This window comes from Mastacembelus armatus, chromosome 5 (genome assembly GCF_900324485.2).
Source record: "Mastacembelus armatus chromosome 5, fMasArm1.2, whole genome shotgun sequence".
Lineage (NCBI taxonomy): Eukaryota > Metazoa > Chordata > Actinopteri > Synbranchiformes > Mastacembelidae > Mastacembelus > Mastacembelus armatus.
Window position 1 is genome coordinate 6,103,438 of NC_046637.1, and position 26,403 is coordinate 6,129,840.

At 38.9% G+C, this 26,403-nt stretch overlaps 2 protein-coding genes across 8 annotated transcripts in view; one reads left to right on the forward strand and one right to left on the reverse strand.

Moving 5' to 3' along the window:
• The first annotated feature begins 34 nt into the window (after window positions 1–34).
• padi2 (peptidyl arginine deiminase, type II) lies at window positions 35–9,421 on the forward strand. Of its 2 annotated transcripts, none has more exons than XM_026306398.2 (16): window positions 35–293; window positions 2,747–2,918; window positions 3,491–3,560; window positions 3,936–3,997; window positions 4,454–4,571; window positions 4,996–5,148; window positions 5,320–5,513; window positions 5,766–5,869; window positions 6,031–6,142; window positions 6,365–6,472; window positions 6,561–6,712; window positions 6,832–6,979; window positions 7,165–7,258; window positions 7,342–7,421; window positions 8,346–8,483; window positions 8,798–9,421. In XM_026306398.2, the coding sequence occupies exons 1-16, from the start codon at window positions 142–144 to the stop codon at window positions 9,029–9,031; spliced, it is 2,091 nt and encodes a 696-aa protein (XP_026162183.1). In that variant the 5' UTR covers window positions 35–141; the 3' UTR covers window positions 9,032–9,421. The 2 variants fall into 2 exon arrangements, with proteins under 2 accessions (XP_026162183.1, XP_026162184.1); XM_026306399.2 differs by lacking the exon at window positions 35–293 and adding an exon at window positions 803–1,012.
• A 365-nt stretch (window positions 9,422–9,786) lies between these two features.
• The window catches only part of rap1gapb (RAP1 GTPase activating protein b), a 74,935-nt gene continuing 58,318 nt past the window's right edge, over window positions 9,787–26,403 (reverse strand). For 4 of the 6 annotated variants that reach the window (XM_026306396.2, XM_026306392.2, XM_026306397.2 and 1 more), the window contains 18 exons: window positions 25,761–25,864; window positions 23,350–23,428; window positions 23,200–23,253; window positions 23,021–23,104; window positions 22,830–22,930; window positions 22,362–22,491; window positions 19,270–19,425; window positions 19,029–19,100; window positions 18,840–18,926; window positions 18,437–18,583; window positions 16,893–17,024; window positions 14,537–14,646; window positions 13,961–14,077; window positions 13,060–13,201; window positions 12,760–12,859; window positions 12,495–12,604; window positions 11,798–11,835; window positions 9,787–11,655 (listed from right to left, as the gene is read on the reverse strand). In XM_026306396.2, coding sequence (XP_026162181.1) covers window positions 11,827–11,835; window positions 12,495–12,604; window positions 12,760–12,859; window positions 13,060–13,201; window positions 13,961–14,077; window positions 14,537–14,646; window positions 16,893–17,024; window positions 18,437–18,583; window positions 18,840–18,926; window positions 19,029–19,100; window positions 19,270–19,425; window positions 22,362–22,491; window positions 22,830–22,930; window positions 23,021–23,104; window positions 23,200–23,253; window positions 23,350–23,428; window positions 25,761–25,864 — 1,734 coding nt within the window. In that variant the 3' untranslated portion in view covers window positions 9,787–11,655; window positions 11,798–11,826. The remainder of the gene's footprint in view (window positions 11,656–11,797; window positions 11,836–12,494; window positions 12,605–12,759; window positions 12,860–13,059; window positions 13,202–13,960; window positions 14,078–14,536; window positions 14,647–16,892; window positions 17,025–18,436; window positions 18,584–18,839; window positions 18,927–19,028; window positions 19,101–19,269; window positions 19,426–22,361; window positions 22,492–22,829; window positions 22,931–23,020; window positions 23,105–23,199; window positions 23,254–23,349; window positions 23,429–25,760; window positions 25,865–26,403) is intronic. The other 2 variants (XM_026306393.2, XM_026306395.2) reach the window with 2 other exon arrangements.

The following is a 26,403-nucleotide window of genomic DNA, read 5'->3' on the forward strand; positions in this document are numbered from 1 at the left end:
AAACTCTCTGCCACTGGCTGTCTTTGATGAGCCTCTAACTTTTCCCTCCTATCAAATTACAAGCTAGAAAATAATTTGAGGAACCACAGACAAACAGATCCAGAAGAAACCTTCATCAGTCCGAAGCGAACATCAGCATCGATGTTTCAACAAATATCCCAAACCAAGGTACCTTCTACTACCCAGAAGGGAATGAAGAGCCCGGAATATAACAGCACATGTCGTCTAGACACAGAGAAACCACAGACTTTGTTCTGTGTTATTGGCACGCCTTTGAAGACAAACCTGAACAGGTAAGCTGAAATGCGATCATCGATTGCTCAGGAAATAAGCAAGGAGGACAAACATACATACATGCTATAAAAGGTGGCCATAATAAAGAGGGGGGAGGCTTATCAGTTTCAAGTGTTTGTCTTAACTTATTTTTATTGCTGAAGCTTTGGTGAAGTGAGGTATGAACTCTACAGTGTGACTGCGCATGCGTGCATCCACAGGGATATTGTAGGATATCTATTTCAGTAATCTAGTGTCGGGAAAGACAGAACTAACCTACTGTTACTTAGGCTGTAATGGTTTATTAATTAATTCACCAACAGTATTTTTTATGTCGGCGCTAAATGCGAACACTTCCTCTTTCAGTAGGTGGAAAAATGAATAGGCTATAACATAATACAGACGGGATGAGTAAACAGAAATAATAGATAAGAAATAAAGAGATGTATGACACGCAGTTAGGCGGAGAGGTGGGTGTGGGGAGGGGTCGGCAGTTTGCTGACCAATAAGCAAAGGCGAAGCTTAAACTACCTGCTGCCTTCATAATCACTTGTTCAGCTCAACCCTGACAGTTTGCGTCCTGACTTCCTGCTCGCGGACCAGTTGCAGGTACTGCTCGTAGCTACCAGTTTATCTGGACTGCAACCATGATTCATCCACGGACTCTCAGAGTAGATTATGACAAAATTACAAGCGTCTTGTGCGTTGTTGGCTCAGACCTCAATGTCAACTTGAACAGGTAAGTTGTCGTTCAACCCGTTGTCGTACACACACCCAGTCATCTGGGCTGCGCTTGACATTTGGGCAGTTGCCATAATCTTTTCTGTTACTTTGGTTATATTCGATGTTATAATCGAGACTAGACAGTTTAAGTCTAGTTTTCACATTAATGAAACATTTAATAATAATAATAATAATAATAATAACAATAACGTTTATTTATAGAGCACCTTTCCAAAACATGATTTACAAAGTGTTTTGTATAAAACCGCCTCAGGGGATGGGCTGCGTGTGGGCCCTCTCATAAGGGAATATGTGATGTAAATTGAGGCCAGCCCTAGCTTGACTGTAAAAGCAATAAGTAAAATCAATCATAAAACAAACTGGCAACCTATGCAAAGAAAACAAAACGTGTTATATCCTTCTAGCACCTGTTAACACCCTGGCAGCTGCACTCTGACCTAGTTGTAGTTTAACTATTTTTATTTTATTTTATTTATTTATTTAGCTTCAGAGTGAAAACAAAACTTAATCAAGACAAGAGAAAATCAAAGCATGAAAAGCAGTTTCCAGATATGTCCTGTTGTATTTTTAATTTAATATATGGTCAGTAGAGAATTAGTTCAAAATTTAGCATCCATAGCTAAAGGTACAATTGATTTACTTTAAAATAAATCTGTTTTACATACACTCAAGGACAATTTAAAAAGATAGAATATGGTAAGATAAGCTAAGATAAATTGTAGGTATTCCTATAGATATTCTTATTCTAAAGTAATGCACTCTAATACATTAAAACTGTAGTAAATTACTAATTTAATGAAGGTTAGAATGTTTTAGAAAGTTGTTTATTCAATTTCATGGTCCTTTTGTACCTAATACACTGACAATTGTGTGCATAAGAAAACTATGGGGAAGGTGCCATTAGTGTGCAGTTCCTGGTGGTGGCAGACCTTGTGTTTTGTGCACTGGACAGAATTAACAGCCCTCTGTTGTTACTGTCAACAGGCGAGACTTTGTTGCACCAAAGAAATGTAGGCTATAAATTCTGCCAAATGCCAGCCTACACACCACAGCAAAGCAAAGCTGGATTACCAACAAACCAGAGTGGGAGACTAGCTCACAGCTCAGCCCCCCAGGGGCTCTGTGAGGTTTTTCCAAATATCCAGAAATAAAAGTTTGATGCAATTTAAAAGGCTCTCCAGTCTAGAGGCTTTGTCATGCAAAGGGACTCATTATAAGGTCTCAAAGATTAAGCTTACATGCTTTAACATAAACAAACCACTGGTAATGATATTACTGAAAAATAGCTGGCCAACCTAAAATGTGGGCGTATCAGATGTCTTTGTCCTTAGGCAGAATATAGATGCATGTCTTCACCTGAGACTCATACCAAGAATAGCGTCAGGTTGCATTTAAGACAGAGACATGGTGATCCCTTTTTTGCTTTTATTGTTTTCTTTTTACTTTCTAAGAAGTATTTAAAAAAAAAAAAAACTTTTAAGAAGGGGAGGTCCAGACCTGCTGCTGTAAATAAAAGATTCGAATGACTACAGCTTCTACTTTGGTTGGCCACCTGTTACGAAATATGAGCTTGTGACTAGCCTACTTGAGTTAAACCTCTTCCTCTTCTTCACTTGTATATATAAGCAAATGCCTACTCTTACACACCTACAGCATGTTTGCTACAGTATGTTTGCATGGTATAGTTAAACACAGCCTTAACACACATCAAATGTCTTGTTTCTCTCAGGAGTGCCCCTCCCACCTCCACGTTCTTCTCAGTAAAGTGCACTCCTGACATTCAGTACAGCATCAGCCCACCGCCTAAGGTTACTCCTGACTTCTCTCCCATCCCTCTCAATGGAAGCTCAGTACTGCTCATCAACATGACCCATGCCAGTCAATTTGAAAATGAAAGCAAGGTAAAGTGGGACATAAAAATATGACTGTGATGTCATAAAGTTACAGGACATGAACTGGTCAACAATGAGAAAATGAAATGCATGCTTAGTAACATAAGTCAAGTTTGTGGGCAGAAATAGTCGTGAAAAATATAATTTATTCAGATGAAATAATTATTGATTTTTTTTTTTTGCGTGTACAGTAGTTTCCCTGAAACACTGTGCTAATATTGTATTTATATTTTAACTAGAGAAACCAAACCACTCACACAAAATCAGACTTAAGCAAATCGTCTGCAGTCACTGCAGGAGTCTTATAATTTAGCTTTAGTACGCTAAGCTGGAAATATATCAAAGTCAGCACACCCTCCAGCATCTATACGTTTATCTTATAGCTAATAATGATTTATTCCTCTTCAATTAGCCAAAGGAGATATTATACACTGAACAGAGCTCTACAGCATTTCCTTTGCAACAGATAGTCCTCATAATCCCAAAAAATCCTTTTATTCTTTATAATGGCTTTACCATAAAAATAGTACCTAACATTGTCATTTCATGCATGTAAATGACACGTGCCTTTATTTTCTAAGCTGTCTGTCTGGTACTATGGGAAGAATAAAGAGGTGCTGGGAAAAGCAGTCATGCACCTGACAGCTGTTGGTAAGTTAAAACACTGTAAAACAGCATGCATTTAACTCTAATGAAAAGAAAAGAGAGCATATAACAACTAAATGCTAAATTAACTAAAAACTAAAACTAATTATGTGTTATGTGTTTACAAAGTTGTCATGTGTTCAGCATATTACCAGAGCATTTGTGGTGGGTTTAAATGCACGTCTAATTCCAAATATGATTCTTACTTTAACCTGAATGGTATGTATTTGGTGTAATCTGTAACTGATTCATGTACACAGCAATTTACAAAACTGTGATGCAGAAATGTATATAAGCAGCCTTTTTGAAAACAGTGGCAGCACTGTGCTCAAAGGCACTATCTGGAATATTTCAGCCGAACAAAATGTGTCTGTCACACAGAGATCTCTCTGGATGTGGACGCAGACAGAGATGGCATTGTGGAGAAAAACAACCCTAATAAGGTGAGCTAAGATAGTTCATCTTTAGATGGCAGTGCAAAGTCTGACAACTAATAAAATGAGAAATTTTCTGTCACTTTCATATAAACAATAACATGCTAAGTTAAACAAAATGAAAAGCGTTCAATATTTGGAATAAACTGCACTGCATTTTCATCATTTTACAATACTCCTGGTTCAAATTTAGGTTGTGTAAATCTATCATTCTGCCTGCCTACTATGCATAAGATCATTTCTCTGGACAAGCCTGAATAGGCTGCTATCAGAGATGTGATGTTTTGTTTCAGCATTTTAGTGAAATTTTCACATAATTTAACTTTCTCTACTTTTTCCATCAAGGCAGAGGTCCTTCTATGTATGCGTTATTTAAACACATATTCACTTATATTCTGATGATTTTCCAGCAAACTTCAATTTTCCAGCAAGTTCATTTATGTCTGATTTGTTCAAATTTGGTAGAGCTCTTGGAAATGGGGTCCTAATGGGCATGGAGCCATCCTGCTGGTCAACTGTGACTCAGAGCGGACCTATGTTAAGAGACTAGACAGCGAGCAGGACTGTATCACCAGTGTGTCCGGTAAAACAGCATCAGTACCACTTCATTCAACAGTGAACGCTCTCTTTCATCCCTCTGTACCATGAACTTACTTAGTACTATTGCCAGTATTAAAAGGTTACTGATACACTATCTGGTTTTTGCAAAGTCAGCTTTTTATTCAAGTGATAAGGTAAATCAATTTGATAAAACACAAATCTTAAGACCTCTGTGAGCACAGACACTGGAGTGATAAAGTACACCTCTCAAATTACTTTGCTCTGGAAAAATCAGTATGGAATGAAATGCAATAGAAAACACAGGTTTCTATGCATGTACATTCTTATGAACATATATGACCACATGCTGACAACAGTTTAAAGCTTCAGCACTAGAGACAAAGGTACATTTCTGTCACAGACATATTACATGTTTGAACTACATTCACTTGACTCTGCATGTGCAGATCTGAAGGACATGGCACCCATGGTCCTGCGGACCAGGGGTCCTGCCAAGCTCCCAGATGGCTACAAGCTCACCATGCACATCTCTCAGGGTGACGCGGAGAACGTCAGAGTCTTCAGGAGGCGAGCCCTTAATGTGGTGAACAATGCTCTCTGTGAGTAAAGATGAAAGCAACAGATGATGTAACATAGATGTAATTTAGCCAGTTAAGCCTTTCTGCTGTTTCAATCTGTTTATGTTTAAACCTTTTTTACTAATGTTATTTTCCCCCTTATTCCAAAAACACCTCAGCATTTGAAGTTTTGTTATGTTGTTGTTGCATCAGTGCAGAAATCTGACTCCAACTTCTTTGGGAAGGACTATCCACTGGTGCTGAGCAGTCAGATACTGTCACAGGAATTGCCTTACACAGGAGGTGTAGCAGAGATGAAGTTTTATGTTGAGGGCCTCAGGTTTGCCGACAAAGACTTTGATGGACTCATCAGTATCCACCTCAGTCTATTAGAGCCCATTTGTGAAGTAAGACATGTAACATGCATCCACAATCTTTATTTTAACTTCTACCACGAGTTCCTTGTTTTATTTAATCATCTTTTTTTTATTCTGTATTTTATATAAACTGGTTCTGATGAAATTGGAAAGCAAATTTTAGTATGTGGACCTTTAGATAATAACACAACTGAACATAAATTAGATTGAATCTGAAAATATGTTGTTACATAACTTTACAAAGAGTTGTGCAGTACTCAGGAGCTTGTCATATTTTGACAGGGTATCCCTGAGAGGCCCATTTTCACAGACAAAGTTGTGTTCAGAGTGGCACCCTGGATCATGACACCCAACACCCTGAAGCCCTTAGAGGTGTTTGTCTGCAGGTGAGACTGATGAATAATAGAACGCTGACAACATGAGTCAACTAGTGATATACGTTACCCTTATTTTTTTCATACTACCAAGGAAACGATGCAATGTCAGATGTTTTTGCATTTCCAAATGGTGGGAAACCTACACAAGACTGTCTGTGATTACCTTCCAGTACATCAGATAACTCTAAGTTCCTGAAAGGAATGAGGAACCTTGTTGCAAAGAGTGGGTACAAGCTAAAGATTTGCAGTGAGAATATGAACAGAGGCGATCGCTGGATACAGGTAGGAAAACTAAATATGTCACAGTTTCATTTAGATTTAAGTTTTGTCTAAGCAATAATGTGCCATTTCCACTGTCCTTAATCAAGATTAGGTTTTCATTTATTTTTTCACATCATATACAAAAAAAGAGAACATTTTTTATTATTATCATTAAACCTCTGATAAGAACTTAGATGTTAGGACAGCATAAATACTGTACAACTTATGTAGTGTGTTTTTTAGGATGAGTTGGAATTTGGTTACATCGATTCACCTCATCATCGGTTTCCCGTTGTACTGGATTCCCCTCGAGATGGAAGTCTTATGGACTTTCCATTTAATGAGTTACTGGTGAGAGACAGACTCAAATGCTTTTAGAAATTGGAAATTGAACGTGGCACTACTTAACGTGTTATCCTAATCAACTTCATGTCCATAGGGCCCCGACTTTGGTTATGTGACGAGGGTGGCCCACCATAAAGATGTAAGCAGTCTGGACTCCTTTGGTAATCTGGAGGTTAGTCCTCCTGTTACCGTGAATGGAAAATACTACCCACTTGGCAGAATCATCATTGGAGTGGCCTTCCCTACGTGAGTTTTCAACAGGTTTAGAGAAATTAGAGAAAAAACCTTTCATGAGTAATGAATTAATTTCATTGTTGTAATTTTTTTTATTACAACATACCTGCCTTTCTGTCTTTTTTTTTAAGGGCAACTAAAGGACGCAACATGACCAAAGTAGTTCAAGACTTCCTGTGGGCTCAGAAGGTTCAGGAGCCCATTGCTTTGTTTTCTGACTGGCTCGAAGTTGGCCATGTGGATGAATTCATGACTTTTGTTCCTGCGCCAGACAGAAAGGTAAACATTTCCTCACAGAGTCAACAAAATCTGCTACAGCACAATATAACAAAGTGGGAAGACAAGAAGACTGCAGCTGTTACTCATTGATACGGAAATGCTGTTCCATATATTGTCGGATCAGATAAGCGCTCAGAATATGCGACAGCCAGTGTTATCTTTGTCTCCTCTCTGTCTGTTTACAGGGCTTCCGGCTGCTGCTGGCAAGCCCAGACGCAGCCTACAAACTATTCAGAGGTTTACAGGCTGATGGTCACGGACAAGCCCAACTGTTTGATGGTAGGCCTGTTTGTCTGATCATTGTTACGCTGGAAATTTATCATTTCATTCTTAAAATTCAGTCTGTGCAATTCTTCCAAAAGGTCTGAGAGATGAAGAACCAGTGACACTGGATGAAATTCTTGGTGATAACGGTTTCCAAGCTCAGAATAACTACGTACAGGTGAGTGGCATTGTAAGGTAAGACTCAAGCCCAGAAAGGATGATGAAAGACAAATGATGCAGCTAAATTGCTAATTGCTAAAAATTGCTAAAAATCTCAATCCAAAAACTATGGGGATTAAACAGGCAGCTGTAACAGCCTCCACTCTGTGGGAAGGCTTTCCACAGTCTTTTGAAACCTGGCTGCAGGGATTTGCTCCCATTCAGCCAAAAGACCATTAGTGAGTGTGAGCACTGATGTTGGGCGATAAGGCCTGGCATAATCTTAATGATTCAGTTCATTCCAAAGTTGTTAGATGTGGATAACATTAGGGTGCTGTGGCATCATGAAAAACAGACACAGACCATACACTGGACTCTACAGTCATTCATTCAGGTAGAAGTGTTCTCCAGACATCCAGCCACATAATGATTCAACTGTCAGAAAGCCAGGTACAGAAGGAGGCATCACTGGATGATTCCTCTTAGACTTCTGCTGACATTGTTTCCAGTGGCAAAGGGTTTCTCCCAAACACGTCATGCAGCAGCAATCCTGTGGTCCTGCTCTAAGAGCTTGTGTAGCTTCACAGTGTTGTTTGCACTTCACTGTAATAACACTTATAGTTGACCATAGCAACTCCATTAGGCCAAACTTTTGGAAAGATGGCATCCTGTGACAAAGCCACATTGAAAGTCACTGTACTCTGCAGTAGAGCCCATTTTTTGTGACCAGTTGTTTGCTATTGGCAATTGCACAGTTCTATGCTTCATTGTCAGGGACCGGTTTGCAACTGATGTGGTGAAGGCAGCTGGAACTACTAATTAGAGAAGGGGTGTCCACAGTGCTTTGTGTTTGAAGCATGGGTACAATATCCCAAAGTTAAAATTAAAGTTCAAATTATACATAAACTGATTCAAACATGTTTTTCCTGACTCTCTCTCCCAGAGCTGTATTGACTGGAACAGGGATGTACTGAAGCGAGAGCTGGGCCTGGACGATGAGGACATCATTGACCTGCCAATCCTCTTCAAGCTGGTGAACAACAAGGACGAGTACAGAGCATTGGCGTTCTACCCTGACATGGTGTGTTCAGACGTGGTGTTTGTTGTTTCTTGTTGCTGTTATTTTTTTCCTCTCTTCTTCTATCTCCACTCACCCCAACCAGTCGAGGCAGATGGTTGTCCGAACATCTGCTGGATGTTTCTTCTGTTAAAGGGAGTTTTTTTTCTCTTCACAGTTGCTAAGTGCAGCTTATACGCAATTAGTTGGATTTTAAAGATGATTTTATTGTTGATTTGGTGCTATAAAAATGAATTGAATTGAATTGAATAGACATGTTACTGAGACTTGTGGTGGTTGTTTGCAATTTTTGAAGATCTGTCACATTTTTTTTTTAGGTGAACATGATTGTTTTGGGGAAAAATCTTGGCATCCCAAAGCCTTTTGGCCCCAAAGTGAATGGCTGCTGTGCCTTGGAAGCTGAGATGTGCTCTCTGATGGAGGGCCTGGGTTTGCGCTGCACATTCATTGACGACTTCGCCTCCTACCACAAACTGCTGGGAGAGGTGCACTGTGGCTCCAATGTCCTCAGGGAACCATTTGACTTCAGATGGTGGAACCTGGAGTTGTGAATGAAAACTGAACAGTGGATGATTATGAGTTAAAGTTGTTTTCCTCGAAACTTCAGTCATTTTTGCTTTGGCAGCACCCGTGGTTTCTGTTGCAATGAAGTGTGGTTTATTACAGCATCAAGCACTTGTTGAGCTTCTTAGAAATGACAAAATCAACAACTTTGTTCGTTTATCGATGCCAAAACGTCTTGTTGGTCAAAACTAATTTCTGCTGCACTCTGGTTACATGCTGGGTGTGCTTTCCACACAATACAAGAGCAACATACAGAGTGTATTATCTCTGCTCCACCTGGTTCTGTTAGTCCAATGCAAAAATGAAATATTATCCACTGATGTTTACAACTGTTTTGTTTTCTAAATGCATTTTTGACCACTAAACAACTGCAATTAGTTGTATTACACTTCCTGACTCTTTTGACATACTATGAACAGTAGTGTAGTATTACATGCATGTTTCATTTCATAGGAATGGTAATCATAATCAAAAACAGGATCTGATTTTTTTTTTGAAAATCTTAAGAACTATAACTTTAAACATATATCAAGGATTGTTTTTTAACACACTATATTGTTTTGGAAAATTATAGAAACTTGAGTTAACTTTAGGGTTGGAAAAGGGATGTTTATTTTCAAACTCTTACATTATCTGTCTTAAAATCATGAAGCACTTCTTTTTTTTTTTTTTTTTTTTTAAATCAGTCATTATTTTTCCAAGTAATCTATACTTCTGCAAAACAATGACCACAGGGGTATGATTCACTGTATGCTTCATCATCTTTATTAAACATTTTTTTGGCTTCATTTACCAAAAGGATGAAAAGCACTATTTACAAACAAGTCTTTTGAAGAAGGACTTAAGCAGACTATTGAAGAGAAGACCAGAAATACAATCATTTGAATCAAGCACATAGAAGATTCACTCCCAGTCCTGTGATGAATGGTACCACGTGGTAATGTGGTATAATAATACAGAGCCACAAGAGGGCGCACTTCATATGCTCTGCTGTAAATGCTGACATTAATTCACTACACTCAGTAAAGCTCATGTCCACTTCAGTTAAATGACTGAAACAAGAATTCTTTAAAGCGGTTGCTTCCTTCTTAACAAATGGAAGGAAAGGTGAGCTGTTTCAGACACAGGTTTACTGTAGTCAGGACACAACACAGTATCATCATTCATCAGAGCAGATATGTACAAATAAATACGTCTGCCAAGTTTTACATTCAAGCCAGCTGCCATTAAATATGACCTTGCTTCAAAGCAGCTCAAGCAACACAATCATAAAGGTAATTTTAAGACGAGTCACAGTGTAATTTGTATTCAACAACAAATCAGCTTTTTTCAAAAGGCCAGCATTTCAGAGTAATGCTGAAACTGTAGTGCTCGGGTCACATACACATTACACTTTACAAATAAAGTAGGAAACTGTGGCTCTCTATCAGCAATGTGCACTGCATCTGGAGATGTTGGCTGGTTTTTAATTAAACACAAATCACAGGCACATCACCTCTATATAAACCATGGCAATGACTGTACTGAGGAGAGATTTTTGGCAAGCAGAGTTATACTGTGCACAGTAGTGTTGTATACACACATTCGTACATAGACATCAAATCGACAAGTTCCATGTGACAGAGACACTGGTCTAAACCGCAGTCCTGTGGTTTAAGGATGCCTGCTGCTGACTGGGGGCACTACAGTAATTCTGATTTTTATTCTAATTATACAGTATCAATAAAGCCTACAGTCATGTTAAAATATAGATTTTTTTCACTCTGATACAACCAGACTTTGAATGTAAAATTTGCAGACACATTTTCTGTGGTATATTTGGCCCTTCAGCCACTTAGGAGAAGGACAAATGATGCTTTTACAGCCACCAACAAAAGCATGACAGAAATACCCTCCACCAAAACAAGACAGATTTACCAAAGCTGTCATTAAGAAAAATACAATGATCTACTGCAGAGTAATCAGAAGAACAGATCATCAGTAAAACACAAAAACATGCCCTGTCAGACAAGCACACACACACACACACACACACACACACACAAATACACACACACCTGGTACATCATAGGTAACCACATGTACAATATCACAGTGGGATGTGAGGATAAGATTAAAAAACATTTCCTCTAGTGCAACTCTCTCCATAGAAGCACTGTTTGACAAGCTAAACAAACACTAGTTGTTTGATCTGTCTCAGCTTCTTTCACCACTCTTTCAGTCACATGATTAAAACCCTGTTCATTCTTCATCTTTAACCGAGGACACACATTTGAGTGTTTTCAGCAGGAATCGGGTGTTTGAGCTTACCAGCCTGTAGAATGAGCATGTCGGCAGACTTATTCTCCTAGGCCAGCTGACAGATGACAGCCAGTAGTGATATTGGGTGCATGGGTGTGTAGGTTTTTTTCTCTGTGACTTGGGCATTCAAGGAGGGCTTTGCGTGGTGCTGGAATCAGGGTGACAGATAGGAACATGTCCAGGAAGCAGGTTCATGTCATACAGTCTTTCCTGTCAGTATTTTCAGCTGGCTTCTAACTGTGCTTTCCTTCTGTGATGAAGTTCAGTTGCCCTTGGGTCATTTCGGCAAAGGATGCCTCTTATGGGAATGCTGAGACAGAGGAGATAAAAATGAATTATTACAGAGATACAAGGCAGAGGCAGCTGAGTGAGGATTTCTTAAAGAAAAGAAAATGTGTCTTCAGTGTCATACTGTTATTAAATAGGTCCAACATATAAACATTATGTCTAACCTGAAAATGGATGTTGACACAATGGGTGGCTAACAGTTCTGCACATAGACATGGAGAGAACATTGAGAGAAATTGTTAACATCAGCAAATACAGAAGTGGAAAACATCAGAGAAGGGCTGCAACTTATGATTATTTACCTTATGGATTAATCAGTCTCTTCTGGTTTTAATTATTCTAGCTGCATGGCTCTAAGGAATGTCAACTTGCCAGTCAATCCAGTTTAATCTGTAATATTTCAAAAACTATAGAAAAACTATAATGTAGATTGTCTTTTTTAGAAACTTTCTTGATCACCGCAAGGTGAAGCCTATTGATTAGGTGATCCCCTTTTTTTTCGGTAGTACATCAGTGAACAACCCATGTTCCTTGAGGGCCACTGCCATGTTTGTTTTCCTGCTCTACCCACTGCTGATTACTTAGATCAGGTGTGTTCAAGCCATGACTGGAACTAAGAACAGCTTTTTAATGCTGCTACTGTGGGTCGTCATATTTGTGCATTGTTTAGTATGTAACACGTCAGAAAATAAAACAATGGCATATCCCAATTTCCCAGAATATAAGGTGATATCTGTTGTCGGATCAAAAGTATACGTTTTCATACCAGAGCTGGATGTAGTCATTTGTTTTTCTACTCAACAATCAACTAAGATCAATCTGAGTGTTATTTAATGACTGATGCCAAATACTCTGTTTCACCATTGAGAACTTGTGCTCCTGCTGGGGTCGCTCCATCTTGGACCGGCCATCTGCTCCTTTTGACTCCATTGTCTTCATGCCATCCAGTTGCTGCTGAAGACGAGAAACTGCTGGGAGGAAAGGTGAGAGATCTGTGTCATACTTAAATTCAAGCACATAACGCCACCAGCTGTTTTAGCCACAAAAAAAAACAAAAAAAAAAAGGTCAGTCACCTTTAGGCTATCACTGACCCAATAATACAAGTCCTTTTTTTTCTAAACTCACCTGGAAAACTTCCCTGGCTGGTACTGCACACGCTGTCCTCCACCCCAGAGCTGTACACAAATGAGTCCCTCTTGAGTGGGGCAGCACAAGACACACTTTCCTGCAGGAGTGGTTAAAGATATTAGAACTATTCCCCTTTTCACCAGTAATATATAACAAGGACAAGCAGACAGCATGATCATAACCACTGGTACCCTGTATTTGTACTCTCACCACTGTGTTGTTGTGGTTTTGAAGAAGACACATACTATACATGTGCACTTTGATTATAATGTCACTGCTCTGCCTGTCTCCACCCACCAGTCCAGTGTCAAACTCCAACTCAGCCTCCTGCTCATTCTCATGCTCCTCAACAACACTGGCAAAGCTGCTGGCGTTGGAGGAAGAGCGGGAAAGGTCCTGAGCCTCAGGGATGGATGGAGCCCTGCAACACATCGCCAGACTACACACCTGGGTCACTCTGACCACACAAAAACCTGTATTTGTCATACACCAAATTTATTCAGGGATCACACAGTCAAAATGTTTTAATTTTTATACTTATTACTTTTCCTTCCAAATGTTAATTTATGATTTACATTTCACAGCCCCTCCCCCGTTCCATCTGGTAGCAGTTTCAGGCAAAGTCACAGTGGTGCAAGTGTGTGCCAGGTAATCTTTTGAGGTGCCTGGTACTTAAAACAATCCTTTTAATTATCCTTTGCTAAGGCTGGGTGATGCTGATAAAAACGGATATATCAACAATTTTCCAACATATCTACAGCAGAAAGGTGCAGCCCTAAAGTCATGATAAAACTTAATTTGAGATATATCAGGCTAACACTATATACACTATATACAAAGATGCAGAAACATCAATTAATTACTATTTTACATCAACATCAATTACATCAACATGACCAATAAAAACTTTATTATAGATTGAGATGGGGAGTGTCCTTTAACAAGCTATTTTTTTTAATCAAATTTGAAACCAAATGTTGATATTGCAAAACAGAAAATGTGAATTAGGTGGCTGCAAAATGTTGCATTAAAAGGGATAAAACGCTTCGACTGTGAAGGCAATCAGCCATGTAATTGAGCCGCTGTTACTGAGCTATTTATATGCATGCATCTACCCAATGAATCAATCAGCAGAAATAACTTCTCAGTGTGCTATAATACAATATACTATAATACAATAAATGTAAATAATAGTCACCTGTTCTTTGTAGCAGTAAATTCTGGAGAACTGTGATTGGAGGAGTTGTCTGACTTATTTTCCTGTGACAGGTGGCTGCTGTCGGCTGTCCTCTGGGTGTTGGGTGATACCTCCCGGCTTCAGGACACAAAGAGCAATTGAGAAATGCAAATACTGTAAATGTACAAATGTAATGTTTTAAGAAGCAGTGAAACAGCTTCTCAACTGTCACAGACCAGTAAGTTGTTGTTTAACTACTTTTTCCTTACTACAGAGACACACAGATCAAATGCTGCATCCCAAATATTACACAAACTGAAGCCTAACACAACCAGTATTCAAGCATGTTCAAGTGTTACAATGTTGTTGCAAAATATTATTACTGTAAAATTTTAGTGTTTTGTTATTCAACAAATTATAAAGCATAGCTAATCTTCCTAATTAAAACTACTATCCAACAACAACAGCTTGTGCGTTGTATAGTGTATCTTCTAATAGCAGAATTCCTCATTTTAATGTCCCTGATTCCATCTGCCACGACACTATTCTCTCTTTGCTGCCCACTCCCTGCTGATCAGCTCTGCTCTGTCCTCTCACCTCCTCTCTTGGACCTCCTGGATGTTTTCGATGCCAATGGCACTGCTGCGGCGGGAGCTGAAGGGCCCAGACTTTTTCCTGGTTGGACTTTTCCCAGGAATGATCAGAGACTGATGGTGGTTGGAGAGAGGAATATCAGGCACACTACAGAAAAACTATGACTTTTTCATAGCCACAGTGTAAATTGTTTCTAGCACATGACACAGTAGGGCACTGAAGTGAAAGGTGTCTACATGTGAAAATATGCTGCAAAGAAACTGTGGCTCAGGAAATCCTGAGAAAATGTATGTAATAAACAAATATGAAGTTTTATAAATACATAATGGCATCTGGCAGGAATTTTATATTCTATATACTTCTATATAATTTTGACTTATCACTAATGAAAACAAGTTATTGTGTTTCTCCTTTAGAAGCATCCTCCTGGATGATCAACTTGTAATGGTAACTTGTAAGTTAAATGGTTAGATTCTTGAGTTAATTGTTCAGTTTTCAAAATGTCTGTTACCTTTCTAATTTAAAATATACTGTGATTCATCTGTGTGACTGTGTATGAGAACATAAGTGGGAGTCTGTTTACAGATTTCTTTTAGAATTTCTTACTTTCCTCTTACAGTGTTAAAATGAAGTGAAGGAAATCATGCATGAGGCCCTAATATGTTGTGTTTGGTTATAATGCAGAGAATGAAACAACACCACTATATTCATCTGAAATCATCTACCTGTGAAAACAGTTAACATTACAGGAAAGATTTATATGAAGGTACAGTACATGAGCTATAACATCCCTTAGTCCATGATGGATCTTTCCCTCTCGCCCATAATATAATATAAAAAAGCAAGAGGGTGTATCTACTGTATTTCTGAATTATATGAGTGTAATTATAATTGCAACCATAACTAAACAAATGTCCTTATACCTTATTACATCAACATATCTGAAAACCTATCAGAGCCACTAAATCACTGTGAACAGGAACATCTAAAAATAAAAAACAGAGTAGCTTCTGGCTTACATCATGAAAAGACAGTAGAAAAGTAAAGACACAAATTGTAAACAAGAAGGGAGAATTATACATGAACCTCTTCTATTGTTCCTATCCCTATGGCACTGCCTCGGCGTCCATATTTACTGGGACTTTTCCCTGGGACAAGCAATGACTGAGCCACACAAGACAGGGCAGGGGAAGCAGAAAGAGAAAGGAGATGGTAGATTGAAAAAAAGCAAGAGGGGGAAGGAAAAGAAAAGAACACATCATAAGATCTCATGCACCCAGCACAAAGAATTTAAACAGCAAGGTGCAAAAGAGCTTGAAAAAGAGCTCACAGCATGACTTAATCGAAAAGACATGATACTGGGGTAATGGGGAGAAGCTTTCTAGAGCAAAAGCAGGCTGGACCCAACAGTGCAGGGCACAGCGGGAGACGGAGTGACACCAAGGTAGCAGGCATGTCGGCAGTTTCTGTCCTGAGGAATACAGGTCTGTTTAGTCATGCATTTGAAAGGAGACCATCCAAAGGGATGGATTTTAGAAAATATCACCTTTTCAGAAATGGGGTTAATTTAGTTGCAGTTCAAAATACTGTTATCAATCAACTTCAAACTGCACTGAATGCCAGAAGATTTAAAACACAATTAACCTTATTTCTGAAAGAGAAACAAACAGGATAGTGTGCTCTTTGCATATGTGGCACACGTATATTTTTCAAGCATACATGCAAAAGGCTGTGGAGAGAGATTTAAACATTTACAAGACAGAACAGTCATGACAAAAGCACATTAAAGAGGGAGGGAGTCTGGGTAGTCAAACAGCTCCTACACTGATCTCACTTCAACACTCACACTATAAACTAGACTGGGGATCACACACACAACAAGCATCATATTGTCTTAGCAGGGAAATAATTGGATTCCCCAGTGGATGTTCTATTTTCCCTACATCTCCTGTACAGTACAGTTTCCTACATCTCTACATCTGACACACTATGAGGCGAAGAAAATTCTCTCAACAGATAAGAATAAATGACATGCTAAGAGTGATTTATGCTGTTCACTTTCCAAACAAACGTCTAATCATAGGAACAGTACGGACCATAAATGGAAGAAGGCAATCAGTAAGACAGCCAGGTTAGTACAAAGCAAGAGTGAATTTAAAATGTCAGGAACAAAAGCAAGTGATTTGATGTTAACATACAGACATAAGCGTTACAATGTGTAATTAGTTAAAGTGCTGCTTATAGAAAAGAATAGGGGTTAGAGGATTCTGTATGTGGATTTATCTGCTGTGCTGTGTATTTATTGTACTCTAAATGGAGTGTTTGGTGGGCATCATGTGAACCAAAATGGACTACTTACAATCCCTGGGGTTTTGGGGCTCTCTGTGGGATTGTGGATAGAGCTTCCACTGTGACTAGTGGAGACTGTGTGTGACTTCTTGTTACTGAGGCCCATGGCGTCCATAGATTGGCTTCTGCTGCGGATGACCCGCTACAGAGAGAAACGAGGAGATACTGTCAGTGGATCCACTTGATATTATGTGGAAACGCAACACACTGACCGATACTTTAACGCACTTTACATGTTGTCCAACATGTACAGATTAATAAATACCTTTGCTAATACAGTGCATGTTTTATTTATAATGTTCATAATGGATTTTGTTCCTTTTTTTTCCCACAGCAAACATTTTGACAAGTCATACTTAGATGCCTGCTGCAATGACTTGCTACACAGTGTCTGAAATCCTTACAAATACCAAATTATTATTGATTTGCTCCAATATTTTTAAGCAATATGACTACAGGTTGAGCATATTGTGGTGCTACATGTATGAGTATTTAGAATAAATGAATGAGTGTGGGAGCATGTAAAGGTGTTGGTGTGTGTGCAGGACTGTTTTTGAACACTTAGGGGCAGTGCAGGTCAACAGGCAGGCGGGAGAGGCTGTTTGAAAGGGATGCAGGTTCACAGAGGGTCGAGGAGAGTGTGGGCATTGTGTTCGAGGGGGATCAAGCCGCATTTCTAATCTTTTAAGTTGTCATTTAAAAAGATAGAATCTGTAGTGGGGTTTTTATGTCATGTGAGGAGTAGACAAAGCGAAAGAAATGAGGACCAAGACAATGAGAAAGTAGGACAGACAACAGCTGTAAGAGAGAGCACAGAGATAAAGAAAGTGTGGAAAATCTTTGCTGATATAATCTGTGGAGGTGTGGAAGAAAATGAGAGACTGTAAGATGCCTTTTGACAGGCTGAACAAAAAAGACAGGACTGGAGGGCAAGAACACATTTCTACAATGGTGATGTATAAAGATATGGAAAAGAGGTGGACTTAAAGAGATAAAGAGAAGGACTTGGAGAAAGGTGTATATATCTGCAGACCTGCTGCAGAGAAATACAAAAAAGATGGTAAAGAATCACTCAACACATGGAGAAGAGAAAAACAGCAAGGGAACACTGCCCATGGGGAGACATGCAAGCTGCATCATCAGCTCACTAATGAGAGGTCATTAAATCGTTCATCAGGCACACACAATCACAGCTCCTACGACCCAGTGGCTGGGCTACACTCCACCACCCTAATGGTCATTGATGGAGAACTCTCAGTCAAAGCAAACTGCCTGTCATACAGAACAGAACAGTCCCCAGCCTCAAAACCACAACATTATGTGAAAGAGTTCAGCAATTGCAGCCAAATGAGCAAATCAATGCCACAGGACTGGTCCTTTGAGATAATGCAGATTTTCTATGCTTTGTTTTTTTTTCATGTATGAATACCCAGAATCCCAGCCAAGAGACAGGGGAAGAAAAAACATCCTAAAAGTTTCTCCACTCATCACCGTTCTCTTTCATGCATGTGGAGATTAACGATGTGCTTTATCAATTGAAGGAAGTGGCTTTACCTTAAAGGATTCAAAGAAGCCTCCTCCTCCTCCTCCTCCGCCCCCATTCTCCAGCTTATCTTCGTCTCCACCCAAACCCATCATGGACTGACTGTTGATGTGCAGCTCCTCATACAGAGTCTCCAGCAGGGCTGAACGTGTGCGCTCCTGACAACAACAAGCCTGTTTACACAGGAACTAAAGATTGTTCTGAAATCAAAAATTAAAACTTGTTCATCATTTCACTCACTCACTCCTTCACACATGCGCGCACACACACGCGCGCGCGCACACGCACGCACGCACGCACGCACGCACGCACACACACACACACACACACACACACACACACACACACACACACACACACACAGTACAGGCATTCACTTCTGAGCTGCAGTTTTCTTTGAAACACTTTTCTTACCTCCAGCTTGGCAAACTTCTCAGCCTTGTAGCAAGCATACTCTGCATTGATGATCTTGGTGAAGAGGAATTCACGGAACTCTGGGCCCTGAAGGAGTTGGGTATAGAGAAGGGAAGGCAGAGTGAATGAACGTTTATGATATCTGCTTGTAAAGGGGAAGGGAGTTTATGAATTTGATTGACTGCTGACCTTTTTGAAGATGGCAGGGTCAGGCAGTGTAGGCCCAAAGAAAGGTACATCATCCCTTGCTGTCACAGACACCTGGAAGAGAAAGCATGGCATGAAACACTTCTGAAAGATGCATATGGCACTTTTTAAAGCCACACAGAAGAAGCAAAACTCTTGAATAATGAATGAGTGAAACAAACTGTGTCTTTAAAGGTCACTGTCAAAGTGTCGTGATGCAGTACTGGCTGTCCTTGGAACCAACCTTGTAGATGACTTTGTCTGTACATGCATTCTCCACCTGCACCACAACATATGCATGCAGGAAGTTGGACTGGATCATGTCTGGCACAAAGGGTGTGTTTGCCTCCTGGAACACGATGGCTACAATGTCGTTGCCTATGTGCCTCTTCCTCTGCAGCTGGAGGGCACAGATAAACAAAACTAACAACAGCGGAAACATCTCAAATAACCAGTTAGAGAATCACAAACACAGGCCCATCACAGAATCACTTCCAGGACTTGCACTGAGAGATTGACTAGGAATAAATATAGCTCCAGTATTAAAGTGAACATCACTTTAATTCAAGAGAACAAACTCATCTCTGAGATGCATGATACCATAGTTTTAAAGCCAATAAATTACAACTCTTAGGTCTCTCAAATTGTTATATATGAAAAATTTCTTTCAAATATAAATACACATAGTCAGGCTTATTGTATGTATGACATTTATGATTATATATACTAAAAAGTAGCAAATAACCTGTAGGCTCCCATAAATCAATTTAATTATTTAATTGTTTTTGAACTCTTAGTGTAGCATCAATTATGCTGATCCACTGTTGCTTTTAGTGCTTATTGTTATATTGTCAAAGGTCCATGCTTGTACATTAAATGCAGCGATGACTAGGTAGGGTAGAATAATTTAGGCCCAAGCTTTCAAAGGCTTTTGGCTGTGTGGAAATTAATGCATCGCAAAACCAGTAGAGGCACTGCAAAAGTCAAGCAAATTGGATTAATATTGCTGCAGATGGCTGGCTGTCAGCGACCCAAATCATCACTGCTGAAAAGCTGCATTTCCCTTCCTGCCAAAAAGCTTAAGGTTGCCAAAGGACGTTTGTACAGCATAAATGTACTCAAGTAAATTTTAATCCAAGCAATAGCTTCTAAAAATGTTGGTGTTTTCAATCATTATTGATACCTTCTTGCCTATACTGTAATTGAATCTATCTTGTCAACTCATTACCTTTTGCTAGGAGATTTTGCAAAAAGAAAATATATGACTTGAAAATTAAATGAAAAGCAGAAACTATGTGTACATATGAGTTTGTAGTAGTTGAAATGAATTTTCAGTTTGAAGCTTGATAAATACTGTCTCACAAATGTGCTTTTAAAAAAATGAAAAGATAAAATACTCTAAAATGCAGGTGGATATCAGATTGCTAAAATAGATTAGATTGCTGTTCAGCCCTCCAGAATTATTATTATTATGCAGGTTGGTGGTATATGGAAACGGTCAGTTAAAAATATTCTCAGTGCAGGTGCTTTGGAGAAAAATAGATGCAACTTGCAGGTTCCTCCACAGGAAAACCCTGCACATCATGACACTTACTCTGCAGTGGCATAGAATGGTTAACTGTCAATCATCATGCTATTTAACATACTAAAGTACATCCTTTTAACAAAGCTACTTCACACCCATTGATATTAGCTCTAGTGTTCATGATGCTTCCATAAAATGTCACAAGAGCTGACCCATTGTGTGCAAATATTTACTTTGGGATTTAGAGATGATTCCTTACTGGTTTCTTAGCAGTCCAATTACTTTACAGCTTTGGTTAGTTTGTTTGTTCGCACAAGAACAATGAACCATCTGTGTCAGCCCTGGCAAGTTGTCATAACTCGAAGAAGTCATATCAGCCCTAAATATGCCACAAATATTGAATGAATGCTTAAGTAAATGGGAAAAAAAAATCAAAATAGTCCAAAACTCCAAGTTTCATTTATCAAATTTGTGCAAATTTCTCAGAATTTTATCTTGCATCTAAAAAGCTCTTAATGAGCTTTGTAATTGCTAGATAACTGACTGCAACAGAGTTTCACTGATAAATGGCTCTGTTTATACAGAAAACTAAGCTCTAGCTTCCATTTTGATCAAGACAAATGAGTGGATCCATTTTGATACATTTTTAATAAAGAAACTTTATAAAATTCATTTCTAAGACTGTAGTGAAGTTTGATAATGAGCAGGAGGCATGTGGCTGCAGAGGTGAGGAAGCCAACAACTATCATCCTCTGTCTGTTAGGCGTCAACTTTAATATTTACTCTCACAGGGCTTCCTGAACCCAGACAGCTGAAAAGCTTTTATTCCATTGTACCTTCTCTGTGCAGATGAACTGTCAATCTAGAGCAGCACTACAGCATTAAAGACTTAAATGTGCAGGACTGGTATGTGACACTTGACATTTGTTAATATTTCATCTGCTCAAATCATATCATAATCGGTCAGATATGCCTACAGAACTTCTGCTGTTTTTTTTTTTCTTCCTAAAATCATGCTATGTTATGATGGGTGCACCCTGAATGAATCATCCAACGTGGGTGTTGTTTATGTTCTCTGTTTTTCTTCATGTCTTGGCAATATGGACCATCTTTGCAGGGTTACTGTGGTAACAAAGTTCAAACCACTCTAAGAGCCAAAGACGAGCAGGTGAGGACTAATAAGGTTTACTGCAATGTGGCATCAAAGACAGAAGAGACACTTCACTGCAAGATGAAAATGCTGTAACTTTAATTTAAATGGATATTCTCATATATGATTTTTCTCTTGGACAGGTAAGGACACCAATCCTGCAGAATTAAATTATGCTTAGCACATCCCTGCAAACGTATAGCACTCTGAGTAAAACGCAGATTTTCAGAAAATTACCCTTTTGTTAAAATAATAGTAAGACACTGACAAAAACAGAACTGCTTTCTTGTTGGGAGTTAGATGAAAAAACGGATTGTACTTGTATAAAGACTATAATCAACATTTTTATGGAATTCAAATGCCCTAGCATTTTTATTGTCTTCTCATCTTCTCATCCAACCCTATGCAAGAGATCAAGTGAAAATATTTGCCAAAAAACAAAAATCTTTTGCTTGAACTACTGATTTTTCCCCAAACCTCAAAGCTAAAGCAAATATTGACTCAAATGTGTTCTGAGAATTTTGTTGCCGCCAAGCGATTAACTACTGCTGCAGTCAAACACTTGGTGGAGACACACAGAGAGGCCTTTTGAAAACTTGTTAACCTTCCTGAAAAGACAAATTAGTTAGTTGGATGATTAATCACTGGAATGTCACTATACCTGCTGCGAGTCTCCCTCTGTGTAGGGCAGCTTTGTCGACACATGGAACATAATCTCCTTATTATGGAAACTTGTGTAGACAGATTCTGTGCCTGTTTGCCCATGAGTCACATCCAGTCCACCCCGAAACCTGGCAAGGAAAAAGAGAAATGCAGAGAGGAGAGTTAAAGACAAGGGAAGAAAAGGTACATGCTCTCTGAGCACATGGCCTATCCATGCTCATCCATCACTGAATGAAAGCCAGGGGCACTGTTTCTGCTTGTTCATTCGCAGTGTCAGTAATGCTACGAATATCAGGACAATCTAAGTCGCTTTTTCAGGGATTGGTTTAAAGCTCTGATCAATAGCAATGTGAGTGCTGGCCTGCTTCTGACAGACATTAAGTAAAGTGTTATACTGAGCATTAACCAAAGTGCTTAAATGTGTTGCTGATAAAAATAAAGGAAATTGAACTTAAAGTTTCCAAACCCTTTAAAATCATGAAGCTCAATCTTTTGGCCCAGAAACTCCAAGAACTCAACAAAGCCATGGCTTTCCTCCATGTTCCCAAACAGCTCTTCTTCCGACGTCTGTGAGAAAGAAGTTAACACATTTTCAGGAGGAGTGACATATGACTTCAGAAGCAAAGCTTAGCAGCGTAATCTCTGCAGCACACTCACCTGGCCGAACTTTTGATAAATTACTCCAAACTTGAAGTTGTTGCTGATCACATGCTCGTCAAATGTGACAATGAGCCTTGATGCCTGAGGACAAGAAAACAGGACATTTCCAGTCAGATTGACGAAGCTGGAGGGTTGGTGATATATCTGTCACTGTCACATTGATGACCAGGGCCTACCTTTGGGTAAAGGACAGGGTAAAACCTATCCACGTTTACATCTTCACAAACAAGCTAAAAGTGGAAAAGTATGTTTAGATTTTTTTTTGTACTTACATGTATAGTTAAATACAGCTTTCTGTAATATATTTGGCATGAAAAACCTTGTACCTTGGCCATCTGAACCACGTTGGGAAACTCGGTAAGGCAGGAAATGGGAATCACATCATGGTAAGTTTTTAGCTTTGTGCTGAAAGGCAAAAGAGTTTGAACGTCAAAATTCCATTTCTAATCCAAACCAACCCTCATGCTTTACTGGTTTCTTTCTTTGATCCTTAGTATGCATGCAAGTGCATTGCAGAGGGAACTTCCTCTATAGGTCTGTGTGGAGCTGGGAGTGTAATGATCTTTACACTTGAAGTGTTTGAGAAAAGACAAAGCAAGTGTTCAGTGGGCCCATCATTACTTTCTTGGGGGGTCACTGTTCTGTCTAAGGGATACAACAACCAACCAAAACTCTGAATACTGTACCAGGAAGTGTGTAAAAGTAGTTACAAGTGTATAGCTTTGAAACAAGTTGGTCAGAATTGTTAAAAATCAGAGAAAGCAATTCAACTGATTCATGGAGCTTATGTTAGCTTAATTAGCCAGCTAGTAAAGTTAACAATCGCCAGCGAAAAATGAAGATCTATTTCTCATAATTATTTGTTATTCATCAGCTACTGTCATCACTGTGAATCTGGTCTCATCACTGTTCGTGGTGAGACCAGGAATGAGTAAGGTGACTTGGTAAACAGTCCAACCAGTCAATTTATACTGTATTTCCAAATCCTAACAACCTGTAACCTTTATATTCAATGAAATGAAATGAAATACAGCTTAAGGACTGCTGCCACCATGGTTCTCATGGACAAAAGGCACTTAGAGAAGTCTGGACTGACTGAAATTATAAAGTGATGCTTTTACAATTTATATGTCATTAAGAGTGAAGTAAAAACTGGGATTGTAACTTGTACCTATAGTTCTCTTTCAGTTGCTTTAAATATGGACTATGAATCAATGTCTGAGAATGGCTGAGTTTGACTGATGCGAATTGCAGACTGTGGGTGGTGCCCACCCAATGGAAAACATCACTATGTGAAAAATGTTGTGGGCTGTGTGTTACCTTGCTACACACTCATCTGCTCTGAAGCTCCATTAACAAAGTGGCTATGAAGCTATTAAAATCTGAAGTGGAGTCTCTCGAGTGGTAAAATATAGATTCACAGATTATATGGTGCGTTGAGTTCTGCCTCTCTCCCCGTTGTCCATCAGAATGTGATGGAGTAGAGGATTTCAGTGAGTGATGTTGGATTGGAGGCTGATACAATGTAGAAGAATAGGTGTGCTCATTGTTTCATACTTTATAGCAGGGTTTTTCGTACAGAGGGGCTTGAGTGTGGGCTGTCCACAAGCATCTCAACACTTTTGTTTTTCCTCACATTATTTTACAACTTCCAGAACACAAATCACTATTTTGTCATGTGTTTTACTTGAATTAGTTAATTAGCTCAGCTATCACTAATATAAATTATTTACTTAAGAAAATACAAGAATAAAACTTTCTGGGGTATTTAGTGTTAGATAGCTACATGTTACAGGAAACAGTATTAGTGAAAGTGAAAATATTATATTTTCACCTCAGTGCAATTTAACAAAAGGCATTAATGGCTTAATGGGACAGACGTCTGTCAGGTCAGGTGTTATAAAACACTGCCAGAGATGAAAGTAATAAAAAAAAAAAAAAACACTGCAGAGGGAAACCATTATGACTGAACCAACATCATTTTGTAGAAGAACAGTAGGTACATTCATAAAAGTTACAGTCTTATAAAAGATAAGGCCAATCAAGAAACATCTTGAGGATAACATTCTGAAAAGATCTTTAGCTCTGAAGTTTTGTAATGAAGAAACGTGTAGAGTCGTGTGTCACTAATGTGTTTTCATCAATGGAAGTGTACGTAACATGCAAACATGCTAATCCAGGTAGGAGAATGACAGATATTAACTGTGAGCAAACAATTTATTTTAGTCTGTTAAATACTGTTTATACTGAAAGTGACTATGATGAGAAAATCATTTGGGTGTCCTGTGTATGCAGGGGCAAGCCTTCCCACAGTGCTGCATATTGTCAGCAGTCAAGCTGGAAAATACATTTTAAAATTCATCACTGATGCAACCATGTGAGAACAGAGAATGCTCTGCGTCCTCTGTGTCATTTTTGCTTGACTTAACAGTATTCCTGAGCAAATAAATAACTTAATCTATCCAGAAAAGGCAAGTCATGTGTGAAATTATGCTATATTCAATGGTTGTGAATGTTCTGGAGACCTATTAAATGCCAAAGTCACTGTATTACATGGATATTTGAAGCCAAGGTTGTTGCAATTTTAATATGAGGAAAGTCCAGGGATAGAAAAACACAGAAAGAAAGAGAAACAAGAAAAGCAAAGAGGAAATAAAAAAAAACTCTAGAATAAGAATAAGCACAAATGCAAATGAAAACAGGTCAGAGATAACAGTAATACAGGAGGAAACAGTACCGAAGCATCAAGCGCAGATGCTCTTGATCCCCAATGACATCATACTTCATGGAAAAGACCAAATGGCCCAGGGCAGCATCCATGCTGTAATAATTAAAGTGTTCCTGGGGGTAGATGAGCAGAAGAAACATTAGTATAAGAATGAACACTCCTGCAAGTGACAGAGTGTGACACAATAATAAAAAAAATGCCATAATAAATTAGGAATGGAGTGTGGTGAACAGAATAATTATCTTCTAGTTAGGGAAAAGTAGTTTAACTGCCCTTGAGGAAAAATGAACTATCAATTACAAATCTTAATTGAAATTTGCTCAGGTATACAATGAATATACTGCAGTATTTGCCCGTTTAATCTGTTTGTCAGAAAATTGTTCACAACAGAGCAGCAACAATCTAAAAGTAACGGTTATTCTAGAGGGGCACAGAAAATTTGACGTACACATCATACACAATCAGTGGTGACTGTTTTTTATTCTGAATAGTCCTGTTTTCATTCTTGATCTCAGTTCAGATCCCTAAACAATCTCATTCTCATGATGATTCTCTTGTGTTTGCATTAGCAGGAAGATGTGGTGCATCAAACCCAGTGCTCCCTTGTCCTTGTTAAGCCATGTTAACCAAGAACAGGAATGCACTGCATTAC